The sequence below is a fragment of the Erpetoichthys calabaricus genome, chromosome 13, assembly GCF_900747795.2.
Source record: "Erpetoichthys calabaricus chromosome 13, fErpCal1.3, whole genome shotgun sequence".
In the NCBI taxonomy this organism is placed as follows: domain Eukaryota; kingdom Metazoa; phylum Chordata; class Cladistia; order Polypteriformes; family Polypteridae; genus Erpetoichthys; species Erpetoichthys calabaricus.
The window spans coordinates 19,873,522-19,896,333 of record NC_041406.2 but is presented as its reverse complement, the minus strand read 5'-3'; the positions used below and the strand labels follow the sequence as shown (position 1 = coordinate 19,896,333).

The 22,812-nt window shown below is 36.7% G+C and overlaps 1 protein-coding gene across 1 annotated transcript in view; it reads right to left on the bottom strand.

The window, feature by feature from the left end:
• Positions 1-516: 516 nt before the first annotated feature.
• Positions 517-22,812, bottom strand: part of clptm1l (CLPTM1 like) — a 50,130-nt gene continuing 27,834 nt past the window's right edge. The window contains exons 7-17 of the mRNA XM_028817992.2: positions 19,346-19,440; positions 15,871-15,955; positions 15,223-15,326; positions 11,558-11,623; positions 10,699-10,749; positions 9,865-9,947; positions 9,744-9,778; positions 7,944-7,999; positions 7,369-7,413; positions 6,969-7,084; positions 517-3,327 (exon numbers count right to left, since the gene is read on the bottom strand). Of these exons, the coding sequence (XP_028673825.2) occupies positions 3,243-3,327; positions 6,969-7,084; positions 7,369-7,413; positions 7,944-7,999; positions 9,744-9,778; positions 9,865-9,947; positions 10,699-10,749; positions 11,558-11,623; positions 15,223-15,326; positions 15,871-15,955; positions 19,346-19,440 (821 nt within the window). The 3' untranslated portion in view covers positions 517-3,242. The remainder of the gene's footprint in view (positions 3,328-6,968; positions 7,085-7,368; positions 7,414-7,943; positions 8,000-9,743; positions 9,779-9,864; positions 9,948-10,698; positions 10,750-11,557; positions 11,624-15,222; positions 15,327-15,870; positions 15,956-19,345; positions 19,441-22,812) is intronic.

The window sequence follows — 22,812 nt, the reverse complement described above, 5'->3', positions numbered from 1 at the left end:
CTCTGATCTGTACACTTCACTACTTCAATTTATTCAATTTTGCAGCCAGGAAACAATATACAGGTGTGGCTGGCCCAAACTTTGCTATGGCGCTTTGTCAAGTTTGTGACTCATATTCATATATATTATATATAGTAGCCAAATTATATATAATTACTTACAAGACACCTGAATGCATTACTGTTGACAACTGGCAGGCCTCCTTCTCTAACTTAATAGATGTGGAGTTGTCTGCAGTGCGGATTAATGGTGCTTCCAGTAATGTAATTGAAACGTGATCTACCAAGGCTCAATTGTGTATATCCTGGTTTTGTAACGCCTTGACTTTGTCTTTCTCTGGCTCGATTCTTTAGCTTGATTTTTCTCTTCACTGTCAATTAGATTCTCTCAAGTTTTCCCCTTGGCTTACACTGTCATTTTGTCTTTATTTAATAAAAAAGTTGATCACAAAAAAAAACCCATTGTTTTCTAAGTATAATCGCAAACCACGAACGGACCAAGCAGTGAGACGCTGAATTCTGCAAAAATAGTTTTAATGAAACATTTCAATAGTGTAGATACATTATACATTGATTTTAACGGATTTTTCTAAACCAGTATCTACTTCCAAACATTTACTAATAATTGAAAAAAAATTAACGTCTTACACATACTTTTTTTTGACTGTACAGCGTTGTTTTAGTAAAATGTGACAGGAGATATGCATGCATTTATTTTATTTTACAAACAGACTTCAGTAAATCCTATTTAATAATGTAACCAGGCAGAGTAATCATCAGATAGGGAAAATGTCATGCTGTAATAAAAAAATACAGTTCATCAAATCATATACTTTGAATGTAATTAATAAATGAATTGTAGACAGCCAATAGTGATTTGTCCAGTGTGTATTTTAAGACAGTTCCATTTACAGCCTAGTTATAAATGTAGTAAGGCTACTACTGCCTTTCAGTGCAAGTGTCTCATAAGAGTGTAAGGGGCATTTAAACACTGTTAAAGATACATTGTTCCATTTAATCGGCACTAGTACCAAACGTTGGCCTTTTAAACATTTATCTGTGCTACATATGATGCCTGGATGATATTCTGTAACTTTGTGGGATGGCCTAATCCCTATGTTTGCAGTCTGATTGTTAAGTTAAATCAGATAAAAAGAACAAGCAGATTTTGAGATTTGTTCTCATACAAGGTGGACAGCCAGATCAACATGTGTAGAGTATGTGTGTGTCTAAGGCCCAGTCCACACTACTACGCTTTTGCTTAAAAATGCAGACATCAGTCTTCGCTTTTCTCTTTCGATTACACTACCCTAGTATCTTCAACCTCTGAAAACGAAGAGTCATATACTTCTGAAAACGCAGCCTAAGCAGTGCGGTGTGGATGGGTGAAAACAAAGATTTTGGAAAATGCTGAACTCTAATCACGTTGCGATTCATTTGTGCTTATTATGTAGTCCTTTCTTCAATGGATCCTGCTCATTAAAATGTGTTATTCCCAGATTGGTCACCTTTCATGGACATTCTGACATCATGGACAAAGAGCTGCTTTCCATGGTGCTTGTTGTGTAGCTTACCCGTAAGCATCTTAACTGTGCTTTGTGCAGTTTGCCTGTTGCATACATCCGCATAATAAATCATTTACTGGTTGCTGCAGTTTTGGTGATAAATCCTATGGAGAGTAGCATTTTTGATTTTACCTGATTTGATTTACTTTATTAATGCCCGAGGGGAAGTTGTCTTTTCACATGACCCTTTACAGTCTCTTCAACATTTTTTTCTGCCAGTGCATCCATGCCTGGTGTTGGCGAATGTCTATACTATATGCATTTTCAGAGATTTTTGTGTAGATGGAGGTGATTTCATAAGCAATGTGAAAACGCAAGTGTGGACGGCGAATGTTTTCATTTAAAAATGCGTTTTTTAATTAAAATTGTAGTAGTGTGGACTAAGAATTACAGTTAATAGCAAAGAAGCAGTTGATATAATTAGCACCCAACACTGGCCATCTTTAACTTTCTACATCTTAATGGTCAGGGGCGTTCTTATAATATCACCATCTATAGAATTAAAGGTAAAATATCATAAATGTTATGTATTACTGAAGTCGGGAATGTTAGAATGTAAATGTATGCTTATTTCAAATATTAGGTTTATTTTTTTTGCTATGTGAAAGATTTATGACAAATTATGAAACACAACAAATTAAAAGTATTGCAATCATTACAAAAAAAAACAAGCATAATTAAAAATGCAAAATGAATGTAAAGTCAACTGCACTAATATAATGAAGTACTGAGGATTTGTGCATACAGTACCAGGATACATCTTAGCATCTGTGATTACCGTAATATTCTTATACTCACATTTCAGCAACCAGGATTGAAAACTCAAGTAACAAGGGATATTCCAGCTGCATTTTACTTCCTTTGAATATATCACTTCACAGTCTCAAAACGCAAAATAAATGCCATTCAAATATGTGTCATCATCACCTTTTATAACGATGTTCTGAAGATGCATTCTGATACTCCATATCCAGTCAATTTGAAAAGAAAACTATTTTATTTAGAAAATTTCACGTTTTAAGAATGTTTCCACCTTTTCTGGTTAACATGATTCTAATCACCATGTAAACATTTTTCAAAGAATCACACTATTTTTTGCACACCAGTATCTCATTAGTTAGTGCTTGGCAATGTTATAAAGTGAGAAAATATAATTTACTTAAGTTTAATAAACACGCTTTGTCAGAAACATTGTTTCTTAAAATCTGTTGGTCCTCAGTGAAGGATTTGGCAACACTGACAACATATGCCCTAACTTTAAACAAAATACTGAATTTGGTGTTGAACAAACAGAACATTTCTTATATGAGCAGCAACAACTGCTTCAGTCTTATGATTATAAAGGTGAAAATTTAATAGAACATGAGATCAGGATTCCTAAATAAAGCACAGCTGTCAAAGGCAATAAGAAATGCCCCATCAAAATGCCACAATTTTACTTTTAGTATACAAGTCTGAACTGGAATACCTTTCTTATTCAGTTGATTCCAGTAAGATAAGATTCCAATGCATTTTCAACCAAATATCTCTTCTGAGATCAGTGTATCTGTACATCTCTGGAGAAACTTGATCTACCTCCATGTAAACATTTGAGATGTTAAAACAGCAGCAAACTGTACGTGCCAACACTAAAACCTGGGGGATATTTTGTAGCTCCTTTTCAAGTGCATTTGCAGTATTAATCTCTGTGTGGCTTTCCTTTTGATTTTTCATCGTACGACTCTCCATATTCATTTATTCTTGTTTTGTCCACTGGGTAAAGCCTAGAGAAATTAAATGGGAAAAAAATGGCAATTTACACTTTAATGAAAATTTGCAATGGTGTGCAGCATCTACTATTAATAGCTGTTCAAAGTTAGTAACTAAAGCCAGTTTGTTGACGTGCCCCCCAACAACCCAAAGCACAAAAGCACCAGTCAGTCAGCATTAGACTCTTAGATCACTTCTTCCTGCCCCTGTTTACCTGTAGAAAAAGTCTAAGAAAGCTGGTGCTAAATAAAGATGACTGCCATCACATTTTGGAAGACATTTTTGCTTATATCCCCCATCCAGTGCCATTTCATCATCTAGCTATTTTCATATAAGGCAACCACACCAATATTTTCTTTGCTCACATTCGTCACTTACTGAAGTGTTGTTACACATGTCAGCATATTTACATCAACACATTTTGAATGCCTGCTTTAGTTTAGATTTTGGCTTTTACTGATCCGCTGTGGCGACCCCTAATGGGAGCAGCCGAAAGAAGAAGACGACGATGACTATACATTAAGTCAATGGTTAGGGGCATTATGAATAAACATTTTAGTAATCTAACAGCCCACTCCAAGCAGGTGATTTTAGGGCTTGTAAGATAGCCAAAATATGCAAAGAAAGTTCACAATCTTGAGATTATTGCTTCATCCTCCATTCCAAAATGTTAAAAAAAAAAAAAAAAAAAAATTCACTTTTTGCATCTTACCTGCACTGCCTTTTGATTTATTACTGTCAGTTTCAAGATTTTTATCACTTATATCAAGAAAAAGAGAAATAAATGATAGCTGCATTCAAGGAAAAAAATGTTTTTAAACTAGAGTGCTTGCTTCACACTGGGCACCCACTGTGTCACGGGTGAGCCGCTCGAAGTGTGTTGGGGTGCTCCTCTGTTAGAGAAAGCGATTGTATTTAAAGAGATGGCATATCAGTTTGGTCCTCATTAATTATTATAGACAGAAAATCAATTGCCTGAGTATTTCACTGTAACGTCTATTTTAAATACCAATTAATAATAAAATGTAGTAAAAAAGTAGAAGTAAAAAAGTAAAATGTAATAATAAAAAATTAAATTACATTAACGCCTCGTTAAAAACAATATTATGAATTACTTTATCCTCTAACTTATAATTAATAATAATTCATTACATTTACAGTGCATCCACAAAGTATTCACAGCACATCACTTTTTCCACATTTTGTTATGTTACAGCCTTATTCCAAAATGGATTAAATTCATTTTTTTCCTCAGAATTCTACACACAACACCCCATAATGACAACGTGAAAAAAGTTTACTTGAGGTTTTTGCAAATTTATTAAAAATAAAAAATCTGAGAAATCCCATGTACATAAGTATTCACAGCCTTTGCTCAATACTTTGTCGATGCACCTTTGGCAGCAATTACAGCCTCAAGTCTTGTTGAATATGATGCCACAGGCTTGGCACACCTATCCTTGGCCAGTTTCGCCCATTCCTCTTTGCAGCACCTCTCAAGCTCCATCAGGTTGGATGGGAAGCGTCGGTGCACAGCCATTTTAAGATCTCTCCAGAGATGTTCAATCGGATTCAAGTCTGTGCTCTGGCTGGGCCACTCAAGGACATTCACAGAGTTGTCCTGAAGCCACTCCTTTCATATCTTGGCTGTGTGCTTAGGGTCGCTATCCTGCTGAAAGATGAACCGTCGCCCCAGTCTGAAGTCAAGAGCGCTCTGGAGCAGGTTTTCATCCAGGATGTCTCTGTACATTGCTGCAGTCATCTTTCCCTTTATCCTGACTAGTCTCCCAGTTCCTGCCGCTGAAAAACATCCCCACAGCATGATGCTGCCACCACCATGCTTCACTGTAGGGATGGTATTGGCCTGGTGATGAGTGGTGCCTGGTTTCCTCCAAACGTGACGCCTGGCATTCAGACCAGAGAATTTTCTTTCTCATGGTCTGAGAGTCCTTCAGGTGCCTTTTGGCAAACTCCAGGCGGGCTGCCATGTGCCTTTTACTAAGGAGTGGCTTCCGTCTGGTCACTCTAACATACAGGCCTGATTGGTGGATTGCTGCAGAGATGGTTGTCCTTCTGGAAGGTTCTCCTCTCTCCACAGAGGACCTCTGGAGCTCTGACAGAGTGACCATCGGGTTCTTGGTCACCTCCCTGACTAAGGCCCTTCTCCCCCGATTGCTCAGTTTAGATGGCCGGCCAGCTCTAGGAAGAGTCCTGGTGGTTTCGAACTTCTTCCACTTACGGATGATGGAGGCCACTGTGCTCATTGGGACCTTCAAAGCAGCAGAAATTTTTCTGTAACCTTCCCCAGATTTGTGCCTCGAGACAATCCTGTCTTGGAGGTCTACAGACAATTCCTTTGACTTCATGCTTGGTTTGTGCTCTGACATGAACTGTCAACTGTGGGACCTTATATAGACAGGTGTGTGCCTTTCCAAATCATGTCCAATCAACTGAATTTACCACAGGTGGACTCCAATGATGCTGCAGAAACATCTCAAGGATGATCAGGGGAAACAGGATGCACCTGAGCTCAATTTTGAGCTTCACAGCAAAGGCTGTGAATACTTATGGACATGTGCTTTCTCAATTTTTTTATTTTTAATAAATTTGCAAAAACCTCAAGTAAACTTTTTTCACATTGTCATTATGGGGTGTTGTGTGTAGAATTCTGAGGAAAAAAATGAATTTAATCCATTTTGGAATAAGGCTGTAACATAACAAAATGTGGAAAAAGTGATGCGCTGTGAATACTTTCCAGATGCACTGTATATAGCGCTTTTCTCAGTACTCAAAGCACTATCCACACAGGGAGGAACCGGGAAGCGAACCCACAATCTTCCACAGTCTCCTTACTGCAAAGCAGCAGCACTACCACTGCGCCACCTGTGAGGATTGCGTACTTATGTTCTATAAACGTTGCTTTTTTGCATTTCTATTCCCATATTATTTGGGATATTTTTCTCTTACTGTACGATTCTCTTTGTTCTTCATTTTTATTATTTGCAGCTTTTTTGTTCATTTTCTTTTTTTAGATGTTCATTATCAGTTCTTGCCGCTGTTTTTCTATCATGAGCTAAAATTAGACGTTCTTGAATAGATAATTTGCTTTTCTGTCTTGCCATTATAAATGACTGTGTTGAAGGGCAAGTTAGCACTGAGAGTGTCACGGGGCGGTACAGAGACAGGATGGGTGCAACAGGAGTAACGATTGGGTGAGTGGTGTGGAAGGGAGTGAATATCGCGGACATGATGGAAAACCTTTTTTAATATAATAAGAGAGATTAGCAACATGAAAACTTGAACCACAGCTCTCATTTTTAGCATAGAACAACATTCATATGATCCCAGTCCCTTGCTGAATTGGTTTATCTTACCTAAGCATAAATTCAAACAGCTGCGTATATGTTTACCATACAGTATATTAACAATGTAAGAATTGCTAATGGTATACATATAACAAACAAAAACATTTAATTTTTCTTCTTCCTGTCTAATGAAATCTCATTCAAAAGCTCACCAAAGTGTTTCATAAGAATTTTCATAACAAATAAATAGTCACACTTAAAAATAACAGTGTATAAACTCCAATACTTGCAATCAAACCTTTGGGAACATAAATGTATTAAAAACAACATTCATTTCCCTTCCAACTCACCATCTTTGATAAAGATAGATTAGAAAAACAACATCATCTCTAAAACAGGCAAGCCTGTGTGATGTCGGCATTGTAATAATAAAAGCAAAGACGTCATCTATAAATGTGTTGAAGGCCTGAAAAATGAAACAAATTAATGGTTACTGCTTGAAAGCACAATCTCTCTTTAGAACCAATTAAATGAAAGCTAATAAGATTTTGTTCACTATATTCTATACACATAACTTTCCAAATCTGGAATAGTTCTAAAAATAATATTTTAAAAAAGTTACATTGTTCAACAAGTAGATAATTTTAACTATAGAGTGTAGAGAAAACTTCGAAAACAACATTAATAGTGCAGTATAAGAGTAATGCAACACTACAGCAAAATGCAATATGTTTTAAAATATAAACTTACTTTGTACATAAAGGCTTTCCATGGTAAATGTGCAACTGATTTTAACTGTTAAAAAACAAATATTGAATTATTTCATGAACCTTTGATGAACGTCCTAAATATATCAAAAAACGGGTAAGGGATTATTTACAGAAGTAGTCAAAAATACACTTTTACAGCAAAAAAGCTGACTAAAAAACTGAAGGCTACTTCTCATTAATACAGGTACATAGAGCCTATAAAAAGTATTCACCTCTTGGAAGTTTTCACTTTTCTTTTAATAAAATATTAACTTCCTGTGGATGTACAGTACATTGACTAGACACTGATTAACAGAAAAAGACTCCTTGATGTCATAGTGAAAACAGATCATCTAAATTAATAATAAATGAATTATGTGTTAAATCAAAGTTTAAAACTACCCACATCTTTTCTGTCTAATGGGGTAAACCATAGCTGATAATTCTTACTTCTTCTTCATATTTTGTGTTCTATTAGGTTAGTTAGTTAGTTATAAAATTGATATCAATCAGTTATACATAACATCACCTCATAATTTCAAAACTCAACTAAATATTCTGCAAAACAAAACTTACCTTATAGTTAACAAAAAGCTGAGGTAACATGAAAAGGAATCCAAATGCGTAAACCCCTGCATTTAAAAAGGAAAATACGGACATTGTTTTGAAAAACAGCCCTTTCTTTCAAACTGGTCAAAACATAAGCCGAAAGAATAAAACAATTATGTAGACATATGTTTAAAATAATTTAGTAATTATGTGGACATTTAATAATATTAGTAAATATGTCAAATTATTTAGTCACTGACATCATCTATAAGCAAAACATTTGTCACAGTTTCATCCACATCATGATGCTAGAATGTTTTCAATCATATTATTGTTGACATTTTCACTACCTAAAATTAACACTCAGGTCAGGTCAGGCTGGGGAGCATGCACTGGTACAGCGCATTGTCGCACCTACCACATGACAGAACAGCTCGGGTTCCTGGTAGGCAACCCTCCAGGCAGACAAGCAGCCTAGTTCTACCCCCCTCGGAAATGACCATCTATTTACCACAGCCAGGTGTTACGTGGGCATCCCCTTGGCCTGGTTCGGCTTCTCAGGGCCTCAATAATGAGAATGCTATGAGCTGGAACATCCTCAGGGAATCACGTCACATGGCTGTAGTGCCGTAACTGATGCTCCCTTACAATGCAGGTAATGTGCACATTCGGGACTATCTGTGAGCAATCACTCATTTGACCCAAAGTCAAACCAGCGATACCCAAGGTTTCTCCGAGAGACACAGTACCAAAGGAGACCAGTCCTCGTCTCAGGTCACTGGGTAGCGTCCATATCTCGCAACAATGTAGCAAAACAGGAAGCACAAGGACTCTAATGACTTGGACCTTTGTCCTTCCGCAAAGATATTGGGAGTGCCACACACCCCATTGCAGTGACCTTATGACCCCCCCATGCTCTCCCAATTAATCTACTGACTTCATAGGAAGAGTCACCAGAGATATGAATGTCACTGCTGAGGCAAGTAAACCTCTCGACAGGTTGACACTCTCTCCGCAGACAGACACACTGCTGATGGCTGTGCCCAAGAGGTCATTAAAGCCCTGGATCTTGGTTTTTATCAGGATACTCGCAAGCCCAGACACTCAAACTCCTCAGTCAGACTCTTGAGGCCCCCAGTCAGAGCCTCCATTGACTTCACAAAGATCACGTCAAGTCAAGATCAGTGAATCTTTCTTCACCAACAGATGCCCCACGATCCTACCCAACACCCAAGTCCATGCAGATAACACTGAATGATACAAACTATCAACAACAACAACATTTATTTATATAGCACATTTTCATACACATAATGTAGCTCAAAGTGCTTTACATGATGAAAAAAGAGGAAAAAAAAGACAAAATAAGAATTAAAATAAGAGAACACTAATTAACATAGAATAAAAGTAAGGTCAGATGGCCAGGGAGGACAGAAAAAACAAAAAAAAACTCCAGACGGCTGGAGAAAAAATAAAATCTGCAGGGGTACTGAGGCCACAAGACCACCCAGCCCCCTCTAGGCATTCTACCTAACATAAATGACATCAATCAGTCCTCATGATATTCAGGGTTCTCATGGAAGGACTTGATGATGACGGTCATGTGGACTTAATGTATCATTTATTACAATATGCCACAAAGTAAGATATAAAGTTCAACCTGCTGAAAAATTTAACTTGTTAAAAATGTCTTAATAACGTATTATTAGGCCAGTATCTGAAATGTAAATTCCATTTTGTAGAAATAACAAAGAATTACTTTGTTATATATAAAAATGTACAGGACCCACCCCATTTAAGGCGCATAATTGGCAAAAATGTACTTACCATTAACGAGGCTGTTGATCAACCAGGAGTACCAACTGAAAAACATTAAGATCAACAAAATATGTGCAATTATCCATTTTGATAAATATGAACAAGAAACAGCTAAATGTGACTTGCTTACCTTTTGTATTTAACATATACTAGTGAGTAAACAGCTCCACCAAGACATAAAGGATAAAGTAAAAATGATAAATATTTCATTGCCTGAAAAGAAATGATAAAAGAGAATAATAAAGACTGAGGATGCATTTCTACTATTTGGTTTCCTTTACTTTTGAACATTTGCCTTGGCTAACAAGGTTTTAAATTCTGAATACAGTCATATCAAAAGTATTAAAGGATAGACACACATTCTCTCACTTACACAGGGCTCACACTCCTGAAAAAGCTAAGGAACACAGAGTTAATTAAATTTATTAAAATTAACCTAATATAATTTTGTACAGGATAAGTGAAAAGTACACTGGCTACACACTTTATTTGGTAGAATGCTGCAATCGTAATAAAGGTTTTAAAAACTGACCTGATTTTAAAAGCTACTGTATTTAAAAAACGTATTCTTCCATATAAAGGAAAGCAAGACATTTTATTACCCCTGTTTAGTTAAAAGTCCACAAAACAATTTTACTATGCAATCTGCATTTTTTTTTTTTGGTTCTGATATTTTAATACAAAGCTTGATATAACAGACCAGATGCATTTCTAGGGCAAATATCAAATATGAATGTACTACTGTGACATTATTTTTTGGCAGTGTGCTTTATTACAGTGAGTCGTTTTCTTATTTTAGAAAAGTTTTAAAATAAATTCCATGTATAACAATTACATACCAAACAAGAACTTAAGGTTAATAACATCAGGTAATAAAAAAGCCACAGCAGATTTGAGTACTGATGCATTATCTACATAATGAAAAGCTACTCGTTTAAAATCAAGATTATGTAAATAACCTTACCTGAGTATCATACTGCTCTGTTCGTTTTTCAGATTCATCAGATTTCCCAAACTGTTAAGAAATAATAATAATGTACATTTTCCTATTTTCATATTGTTGCCTATACAAGGACATGCCTAAAACAAACTTTATTAAAACCGTCTTCCAATTAGCTTGGCAAAGCTTTCCTAGAAATACTGCTTGTCACTCTACTGAGGCTCCACCATATTAAAATTCTCCCAATTTCATTGAACAAAACATTTTAATCCTATCTTTTATATGTATGTTATTGTGGGTGTTCAGACATTCAACTTGTACTGTGTGTTATAATCTGAGAGTAATAATACTATTTAATTATAGACATTAAAAAAGGATTTCAGGTTACCGTACATACCTTAATCTATGACTGATGTATTCAGAAACAGAGAACAAAAGTTCACTCTTAACAATTAATTAAATTCTTTATTTAAAGGCAACTCTAAACTTAAAAAATATGTTCAGTTATTCTGGGGTCTACTAGTTAAATTGCCTGCTCTCGTCATCGCCTGCTGGTTTTCCTTCAAACTTTTTAATGAATTGCTAACATGTGTTTGTTAACATAACAGGGCAAGTAGGGGGAACAAAAACATTTGAATATGTTAAAATTTGTGACACAAATTTAAATGCAGCACCACAAATTGTTGTTGGCTTGCTGAAGATTTTCATAACTATACAAATGACTAGCAAAGATTCTTAATCATACGAAGCTAACCTATGAATTCAACAAAATCAATAGTTTAACATTTTGCCAGCTATAAAGAATTCAGGCATGGTAAATGAAGCAGTTGAAGTAACGCTTCTGTGAACTTTCCTTTATAAAGAAGTAACGAAAAGAGTGTACCTGAAATGTTGGTCTAATGCCTTTCCAGTGAATTATTATTTTGAAAGCTTTCTTCACTTTCCAGATCTGTTGAAGAAAAATAAATATTTATATCAATATACATTTGCATATTTTATAAGACACTAGCTGTCCTACCCATCTAAGATGGGTTGAAATTTAAGTAATCAACATACATATGTCTCTGTTATGTGCCATTTGGTATAGGATTCATAAAAGTAGTGCTGTTTTATGGTGCGCCATCTGTTGGAATGACAAGTGCAATACATTTTATTATCATAGATGTTTGCGATGCACCATCATTTGGAGTGACAGAGACATTGTACCTGAATGGACATGCAGACAGACACGTATCCTTTTATTAAGATGGATTAATCAAACAGTTTTATTCAAGACGCAATGATACAATTAGGGAATCCATTCCCGGGAATTTGGGAATCCCGGGCTCCGGAGATGACACAGTGCACAGGCATCTTACATGTGAACGGTTTTAGAACAAGCGACACTTATTTTTAATAAAACTACTGCAATATGTTGACACAAATAAAAGACTAACCTTATCTACAAGCAGTTCATGCTGTCATATAAGTACATGTATCTTTAGTTGCGGTAATAACAGCGTAGAAAGCACAACGTGTCCAGCATGCGGTCGTCCAGGCGAGAGCACACCTTCGTGCAGAGTACGCAGCCACTGAGAAAGCACGCTCTGCCTCCACTGAAGTAGGCAGCACAGTCATCAGATACTGATACACTTGTTCTAAACAACGCCCGCGCTTGCTGTTGCTCTGAAACACCGCCATTTCATCTTTTACTAATGCATCCAGTTTTTAGTCTTCATTCTGTGATGGCAAGTTTCTTGGCACAGATAATGCAGATGCAACAGACTGACTCATTGAAATTTCAAGTTGCTGTTCAAAGTTGTCAACAGCACAGACGTCAATGAACTCTGCCCCGTCCCAGTATTCGTGAGCTGCAGAGTGTAGAGACCTCCCAGTCCACTGTGCTCAGTCTTAGTGGGAGCCGGGAAACTGACTGCTGCTGGTCTGTTGTTGAATGAATTAATGAGTAACACACTACACCGTGGGCCAGAAAACCTTGCCACTTAATTATTTTCAAGTATAACTCTTATTTCTTGATCGATTTTTACACTTTTACACGCTATATATGCGAGCTTGGCCGTTTCCGTTTTCCTGGGAATGCGGGAATGAAAAATAAATGTCTGGGAATCCGGGAGCCCGGGAATGGGTTCCCTAGATACAATAGGTATTGGAATGCAGAAGCAATTAATTTTATTATGCAAGTTTCAGTCAAATGCATTACATATATACTCCTAAAAGTAACAAAAAAAACCCCTAGAAGCTACAAATATCCTTGTAGTTTCTGAGCCAGCAAGTATGCTGAATACTAATAACAATATCTCAGATGTAACTTCTGAATTTAGACAGCAAATACAATATACATGGCAAATTATTCTATTATTCACAAAAAAAAAGAAATAATTTAATGTATTAATAAATACAGTACTTCTTACATAGGTATGACTTGGAGACAATAAACAAATTTTTTTTGAAGGCATGAGAAAATTAAAATAAACTGGGAATGTTTGTTATAGGCATATAATTTCAGCCTTTAGATAAGAATTTTGGCTGAAATAGTTTTTCCTTCTTTGTCATTTAAAGTGATCTCAATAACTGTAAAGATATTATATGCGATATGTTACCATGTGCTGCACATTACTCTAATACTTCTTTTCACTATTGTTGACCAGTATATACGTAATGTCCCAAAGCGGTGTACAGAATATCATGATAAACATTTAAACATATAGTTATAGTGGAGTTTACATTTATTAATCTGAGATCAGTAATCCAAGATTTTAGTTGCTGCCAGTTTAAAGGTTTCAGTAATAACAGAAAACTAACCACACTTGAACAAGTGAAAAAGGAAACGCTGGGTGCGTTAAGCCATCTTGACCATCACATTGGAAGTCACCTCATTTGGTTGCTATACTTTGTATTGCTCAGAAACAAATGAGGAATGATTTGTAGTTTTTTGTTACTTTATTATGTGTCACAAACTATAACTTCATTACATAAAAACACTACATATGCACTGCAAATGTTTATGCATACCCATGGACAATCCCATGCAGATATTCTAAAAATAAAACACTCATTCCATTATTTTCACATCTTTCTTCCGCTATATCTCTACCCTTAAATGTATTTTCCTTTTGTATCCAACACCCATGATGCTGTACGTGGCTTACTTGTCTGAACTTATCATGACTTACAAACCTGAGTGCACATTAAGATCTCAAGATGCCGGTCTGCTTATGATTCCAAGGATTAATAAAATAACAGTGGGAGGTCGAGCTTTTAGTTACAGGGCCCCTAAACTGTGGAATGGTCTGCCAGCTACTATAAGAGATGCCCCTTCGGTCTCAGCTTTTAAATCCCGGCTGAAGACTCACTACTTCAGTTTAGCATATCCTGACTAGAGCTGCTGATTAACTGTACAGACTGCATCTCTGTTGTTAGTCATTAGCACTTAAACATAAGTAACATCCATCCATCCATTTTCCAACCCGCTGAATCCGAACACAGGGTCACGGGGGTCTGCTGGAGCCAATCCCAGCCAACACAGGGCACAAGGCAGGAACCAATCCCGGGCAGAGTGCCAAACCACCGCAGGACACACACAAACACACCCACACACCATGCACACACTAGGGACAATTTAGAATCGCCAATCCACCTAACCAGCATGTCTTTGGACTGTGGGAGGAAACCGGAGCGCCCGGAGGAAACCCACGCAGACACGGGGAGAACATGCAAACTCCACACAGGGAGGACCCGGGAAGCGAACCCGGGTCCCCAGATCTCCCAACTGCGAGGCAGCAGTGCTACCCACTGCGCCACCGTGCCGCCCACATAAGTAACATGACAGTTATAATTGTATACTAACCCTCACTTATTCTGTTTTTCTTTTCGGTACTCAAATGTGGCACTTGGTGCCATGGCCCACCTGCCAAGTTGTTTTGCCTGCCTAAGGAAAAGTCATCCCAGATGGAGGATCGCAGGAATCGTAGGAGAGAGGGGTCCTTTCATCGGATTGGCTGGCCCAGCACTGTTTCAGCCGTGGAATGGCCAAATGGGGGAGGCAGCTTGAAGGATGAGGTCTCCAGGACTCTACACAAATCCAAATCTTATTATGGGATATATCATCTACTGTTAAATTCTGCTCTGTACTTCTAAAATTAATATTTTTTATTTCTTACTATATTGAGAAATTGTTCTGTTCTGTGTACTGCATTGTATTGTATTGACCCCCTTCTTTTGACACCCACTGCACGCCCAACCTACCTGGAAAGGGGTCTCTCTTTAAACTGCCTTTCCCAAGGTTTCTTCCATTTTTTCCCTAAAAGGGTTTTTTTGGGAATTTTTCCTTGTCTTCTTAGAGAGTCAAAGCTGGGGGGCTGTCAAGAAGCAGGGCCTGTTAAAGCCCATTGCGGCACTTCCTGTGTGATTTTGATCTATACAAAAATAAACTGTATTGTATTGTATTGTATTGTATGTTTCATTTCTAATATGATTGCATGTAGTATTGTTTTCAATGTAAAACAAGCTAAGAATAACTAAAAATCTAAAAGTACAGTGACACTATACCTCTATTATGGCTCCAATCCCAGCTGGTATGAGTACCAACAGACTTGTTTGTTCATCCAAGAGGAAAAGGAAAATGACAATGGTACTAAAACATCTCCATAGAACTGTAATGAGAAATAAAACAGCAGCTTATCAGAATAAACATTTCTAGCGCATTTACCTTTAGAAAGGCACCATTCGAAAAGTGAAGATAATTAAAATACTGATCTGGTTTATGCACAAATAATTATGTAAATCAAAATTTAGTGGACTACCAGATGCACAGAAACATTTAATCGTTTTACACTTCTGGGCTGGGAAATATTAAAAGTTTAAATGCCCTGTGTCAATAAAATAAACTACTAACACCTATCTAACTGACAAAAGACATGATTCATCATTAAGTTTACTGTACGTTTTCAGAAAAGCACAAACTTCAGGAATCATTAACATGCTTTAAAAGCCCATTCAGAATTTGTGTTCACTTTTGCTAAAGGAGGACCCCCAGAATCCCACTTGCCTGTAGCACAAGATAAGAATTCTGTATTATAAAATGTTGAGTCACCATGAAATTTTATGTTGAACGACCACCCAGTCTGGTCAGAATTATCTAGTGTCATTCAGAAAAAAATCTACAAATTAATTTTTTTAACCTAATGATGCCAATACCTGCTTTGCTGGACATGCCAACCATACTCTTCTTTTTCTTCCAAAAGCTGATATCATTTTTGAAAGCAAGGAAGTCAAAGAGAAGCTAGTAAAAAAACATAAAATAAAATGTAATTGAATGTATAAATAAATATTTAAAGATACATACTGTAGTATTTAAACTCTACCTGTGAAGTTCTAAAAATCTTATTGTGAAACGAATTTACTCATTTTCACAGCTATCCGTTTCTAATCACATATTTCACAAGATTTTTGTTTCAGTGCTTGTTCACTGTTATATTCATGTAAACATTAATGTTTTTAATGCTACTAAAATTGTATTGTTTTAACAGCATTCATATTATGGAGGCAGGTCTTTAACATTCATCTGTCGTAATGAAAATGTGATAATTACCTATGAATAAATCATGAACAAAAGAAAATCACGCAAAATCTACACAGAAATCCCTGTAAGCAGGAACTGAATCTGAGGCCAAAGATCTTCATACTGCTTTCAACTTACTCTTCAATATTTATGTTTGAAACTCATATTTCATTATTGAATAACAATTTATCTATCAATTGTAAGATTTGGTGCTATATTGCGCCCAACCCGACACAGATTCACACGGGTAAAATACAATAACTATTTATTTTTCTTCAGCTGGAGGGCATGTCTTCCCCGTAATCCCTCCAGCCACAACACAGTCCCAAGCACAGTACACTAAGCACACAAAGTAACAAAGCATTTTCTCTTCCTCCATCACTCCTCCCTGGCAACCTCGTCCTCTTCCTCCCGATTCTGGCCTCTGAGTGGTGGTGGCTGGCCCCTTTTATAGCCCACTGGGGCTGAAGATTTGTCCAGCAGGGCTCCAGGACTCATGCAGCTCCTCCTGGTGGCCACCCCAGATCCCCACAGGGCTGTGGAAGACTCCAAACCCCAATGGAGCCCTGCGGGAAACTGAGGCACCGCTGCCACCAAGCGTCCCGGGAGAGGTATTGAGTAGTCCATGGTTACTCCCCCAGCACATACGTTGAAGGGGCGTCCAGGCCGGTCATGGGACGTGGCCGTCCGCCACACTATCTATATACAGAAACTGAATTTCTGTCTGTCAGAACATCGTACAAAAACCACCACACCTATTTGTAGAAAATAGGTGTTGTAGTTATTTCTAACATTAAATATGGGGCAATAAAATTTTAAATTTACACATATAAATATCTAGAAGAAAAAAAAATTGGGACCAGCTCACTAATAGTTGTCACTTTCACTGGATATTCGTGCTTTCTGACGTCAATAGCTTCAGAACAAAACATAATATTGATGTTATTTTTCCCTCTCAAAGAATTAGAAAATGATTGTATAACAAAAAAAAAAAAGAATTTCATGTGTTTATGTTGACCACAATAAATTACTGAGAATTTTTATACATATAAGATAAAAAGAACAAGATTTATACATTTGCCACTCGATAGTTCTTTAACATTTGATCATATCAAAAAATCTGTTCCCTCTTTTTCTGACTGGGCATTTTATGATTAACTAAAAGGTCCTATTCAATTTTTGTCTAGGGTAAAGAGTAAGTGAAGAGGTAACCCATTTGTGATGAGATCTGTGTTTGTCCTGGAGCACCAAACGTCTTTTGGAATGGCAAGTATGAGCGGGAGCAAACACTTTGTGAAGATCCACCAGGAGTGCTGCTCAGGAAAGGAGGATGGCATTGTGCTGCTAGACCCTCACTTGTATCTCAGTGATCGAGTCATATGTTACGGCTTTGGTGCATTGTACACACTCTAACATTTAAAAATTATTACGGAACCGTCAAGATAGTTGTTATTACTGTTCTATGAAGTGTTCTTTGCTGCAAAATTAGAGTTAAAAACAGTCACACTAAACACCAATAAAGTACAAGTTATACCCACATATTAACACAACTTGTCATTTTTGCTATGAGCCATCTAAACTGTGACTATGTGAATGGTCCAGAGATTTTCTTAAAGGTGACCAGAATTGCTTGCCAGAAGACAATTTAATGTTTCCGTCACAAGTAAGACAAAAGTTAATTTGCTATATAGAGCAATGTTTCTCAATGTTTAAAATTGAGCACATCAGAGATGAAGTCACTGTAATGCAATGTCCAGCTATTTCAATCTTTAATAATAATAATTCCTTACATTTATATAGTGCTTTTCTCACTACTCAAAGAACTTCAATAAGTGGGGAGCCACTTCAACCACCACTAATGTGTAGCACTTAGCTGGATGCTGCAACGGCAGCCATTATTGCGCCAGTGCGCTCACCACACATCAGCTATTAGGTGGTGAGAGGGACACAGCCAAACAGAGACAGGGGTAGGTTAAAAGAACATAATGATTAGGCCATGGTGGGTGATTTAGCCGGGACATCAGGAAACACCCTACTCTGTACAAAGGATTCCTGGGAACTTTTTTGACCATAGAGTGTCAGGACCTCAGATTTACGTTTCATCTGATGGAAGGTACCACTTTTTATAGCATAGTGTCTGTGTCACAGTATTGGGGCATTGGGGTCCACATTCAGACCACAGGGTAAGCGTCTCTGGCAGGTATCACCAGCACCTGTTCCAGCAGCAACTCAAGCTTTTCCTAGATGGTCTCCCATTTAAATATTGGCTCGGCCCGAACATGCTTAGCTTCAGTCTTGCCTGTTTTTCTGCACATACAACAAAGTGGCTAGTAATAAAAAATAATGCAAAATTATTTATCTTATCAAATCAACACTGTTTTCAAGAAAAACACCTGAATCGCCATTTTGGTGTTTATAAGTATTCCTGAAAATGTCACAATTGTAACTGAATATTTAGAAGTCAATGAAGAAAATAAGAGAACATTTCTTTGCATTTGTGGAAAATGGTACTTTAACTTACTTCAATGAAGAAACAGAGAGAAACAGATGACAGAAAATATTTTAGGCACAGACTGTGCAGCCTGAGGCAACAACTGATGAATATGACAAACAGTCAAACCTTCTCCATGGGTGTGTGGGTGTTTAAAGGAATACTTGACATATAATGAGGCATTATTTAAATCTGCAGCACTTGCAATGTCTTGGTAGGTGACACAACGTATTTTTAAGTATACGACAACATAAAAAAAATAAATAAGATGCAAACTGTTCATTACATATTCACAAATACATTACAACAACAATAATCAAGTTTAAATACATTGAAATTTCCCATAATAAAATATATTTGTTTTACTTGGTTTGTAAAATGCCAGAAGAAAACAATTTGATTAGATTCTAATTTGTGAATTGATCAAAACATTGTTCATTTCATATAAGAAAATTTCACTGGTAATGATAATGCACCACAAGTAATAAAATGTTATGACCAAAATAAACTTTTACATTATATGAAAAAGTAAACTTCAGGTATACACAAAAACAAAGTTAAAGTAATGTGGTTAATATTGTATTTAACTTGTTATTTTTTATGAAAAAAAGAATACTTACATGAAATGCAGCAACAAAAAATGTCAATGCTAGAAAATACAAGTTGGTGTCCACAAAGATTCCTTTGATTTCATCTGCATCTTTTTCCGTAAAACCTGCAAGATTATTAAAATCATTACTGTATGTGGTGCATATATGACTTTTTCTAGCAAGCATAGTACATTTACAGTTCAATTTTCATTCCATATTTGCTTTGTCCTTCCATTCATTTTTAAATATACTTATTCAAGTTCAAGGTTGCATGGGTCAGTGCCTATCCCAGCCACACTGGGCACAAGCTAGGAATCAACCCTGTGCCAGTCCATCACTATGAACCAATTTACAATTGCTAATTAAACTAATATGTACTTATGTTGGATGTGAGAAGAAAACCAGGTCAGAAAAACAAAATGGAGGAAAAAATTATACAAAGGGAGAACGTGCAAACTCAACAAAGACAATGCTGATTGCTGGTTCAGTTTCCACCCTGACTCAATATGTGATCTTGAAAAATAAACTTTACCTGCCCATAAAAGGTACACCTTGATTAAGCAAATAAAATTAAGATTAATAAAGACCAAATCTGAAAAGCAACGTCTTAGATTATTTTTAAAAAATGGTACTTCACAAAATAATTACGAATCTTTTTTGTAAGCATTTAAAAATCTTTTTTGTCAATAACTATCAATACATTTGCGTACTTAAAAAGACATGTCAATTGTGCTATCAACATATAAAGAAAGATTCAATATTTTGTATTTTCACAAGATACCTGATAGTCTGCTACCATGGAATAAATCGTGTCAGTCAGACAAGGCAAGTTTTAATCAAAGGTGTTTTAAGTTATTTGTTACTATATAAATTAGTTGCTAGTCAATGATGCTTCAAAGCAGAGGAGTTAAGCTGTGTACCTCTAAATAAATACTAACAAGTAAATGTATGTAAAAAGACCCTAAGCAAATTACTTAAACAGTCGGGTCTCAGACTGTAGACATAGGTAACCTGTTAAACTCCATTTACTTTATGTGAAAATTCCATCAGATTTTATTTTCATAGTCAGATGGATAAATTATTGAACACTCTTTGTGTTTGGGAAAACAACACCTAATTCTACAGTAGCTGGGCTGGCAGTGCCATGCATAATGTATTATTTGGTTCTGTTCTGTTTGTGAAGGTGCAGTGAAGTTCTATCTGGAAATTGTGCCTCATAGCCACATCATTTGTATACAAGCCCAACCTGAGGTACTGTATGTGTTGGGTTTACGTGTTACACACCTGTGATTATGTTGGTCAGATACTTCATTGGCAACTCTAAACAGGCCTTGTATGAATGAGTGACAAGTGTGTGTCCGATGACGGCACTGCATATCACCCAGCTTGGCTTACTCTGTATTTTTAAACGAATTCATCCATCCATCCATTTTCCAACCCGCTGAATCTGAACACAGGGTCACGGGGGTCTGCTGGAGCCAATCCCAGCCAACACAGGGCACAAGGCAGGAACCAATCCCGGGCAGGGTGCCAGCCCACCGCAGTTTTAAACTAATTTTTAGTAATTTTATAAATTACAATATAGTAAATGACTTAAATGAATTCCAAATCATTTACACCTGCAACGCCATATTTAATTCAAATTAAATCCAACATTCCCTCCCCTACCTTCCTAGAAAGCAAGAAATCACAAGATTTAATATGAAATAATCACTTAAAGATACCTGAGCTTCCTAAAAGTTAACCAGAGGTTCAGCACACTATTACTTAGGGACAATATTAAAAAATATTTAGAATAGAGCAGACAAGTTTTGACCCATTCCAAAAAAAGGATAATTTGTTTTTCGACTTTTAAGTAAATAGTAGGTGGTTTGGGATTCTTCCAGCAAAGTAAGACAAGGAAGCGTTCTCCTTAGATGCTACCATATATTACTCACTAAGCAACTGAGACTCATTAGATGTTACCACAAATAAAGCCATGAAAAGGTTAAGGTTAAAGATTATTGTAAATCAAATATAATTGAAAAATTTACACCAAAAGGTGACAAAGGTGAGACATTTCCAAAACATAAGACCCAGAAAGCAATCCACCTGCTACAAAAAGTTCACAATTACAGCCCATTTTGGGTTATTTGAAACATCAGAAATGAGTGTGATAAATTAGACCATGCTTTCTCAAATTGATGAGGAGTGTATCTTATTAGTAGTTCACTTTCATTGTTTTAAATTCTGATGAAAAAAAACAATTCCCGTGGCAAAAATTAATGAATGTCTAAGAGTGTTTTTTTTTGTGGAAAATGAAAATAAAAGTAAAATTGTAAGGACAATGTTTTTCCATAATACAGGTATTTAACAACAAAATAAAAAAACAAGCAAAAAGTAATCCCACAATGAAAAAGAGACTTAGAAAGTCAATGTTTTGACTGTTGAGCTACCATTAATTATGTAAATTATTCCCTACAATTATCAATAAGCTTAACTTTCACAGTTAAGTCTTGTTCTAGTGTAAGCTTTAAATACTATAATCTTGATTATAAAGATTCATTCATTTTTTGAGCTCACTTATTCCATTACAGGCTCACTGGGAGCTGCAGTTCTTACCAGTATCAGTGAGTGTAAAATAGAAATCAACACTGAACTAGACACCAGTCCACTGCAGGCCATACCGCCAAACAATCTAACACTGTAGTGATGGTGGTATATTTTGCTGTTAGACTAGTGATGCATTTTCTTGCAATTCTTGCTAAGTTTGGATTATGCTAAATTCTATCAAATAGTTGTTAAAAACTATGACTTTTTAGATAACTTTAGACAAAGGGCATACAAGCTGTATGCGGGGCTCATGGACAGCTGTCTTTACCCTCAACCACAGCTCATCTCTAAAAAGGTTAGAAGCAGGGGCCCTCGCTTTACAAGGAAGTTAATGCACTGCTTCACGGCTGCTGAACTGATACCAAGGGAGTAGTCGTACAAAAGCCACAAGCAAGCAGAAGCCGAGAGTCCACTGATAAAGGCAGACATGAGAGAGAGAGAGAGAGAGAGAGAGAGAGAGAGAGAGAGAGAGAGAGAGAGAGAGAGAGAGAGAGAGAGAGAGAGAGAGAGAGAGAGAGAGAGAGAGAGAGAGAGAGAGAGAGAGAGAGAGAGAGAGAGAGAGAGAGAGAGAGAGAGAGAGAGAGAGAGAGAGAGAGAGAGAGAGAGAGGTAAAGAGTCAGCGAATGGGTGTCACACAGACCCCTGGGAAGGGAAGACAGACTGCTGTAAGCAAGATGTAACTGCTTTGCTGCAAGAGCTGGCCAGCTGAAAATAGAGAGGAGAAATGACACGATCTGTTTAGATGGACTGATGCTGCTAACATTTAAGTGCTGCTGGAACTTGGGCAATGTCATGTACTTTGTTACATCTACTCGTTTCTACTTTGACATGAAATATGATATGTTAATGGATAAATAAATGCTCTGATGTCTTGTCTTTTGCTCTAGTCATCAGGCAAGGGGGTT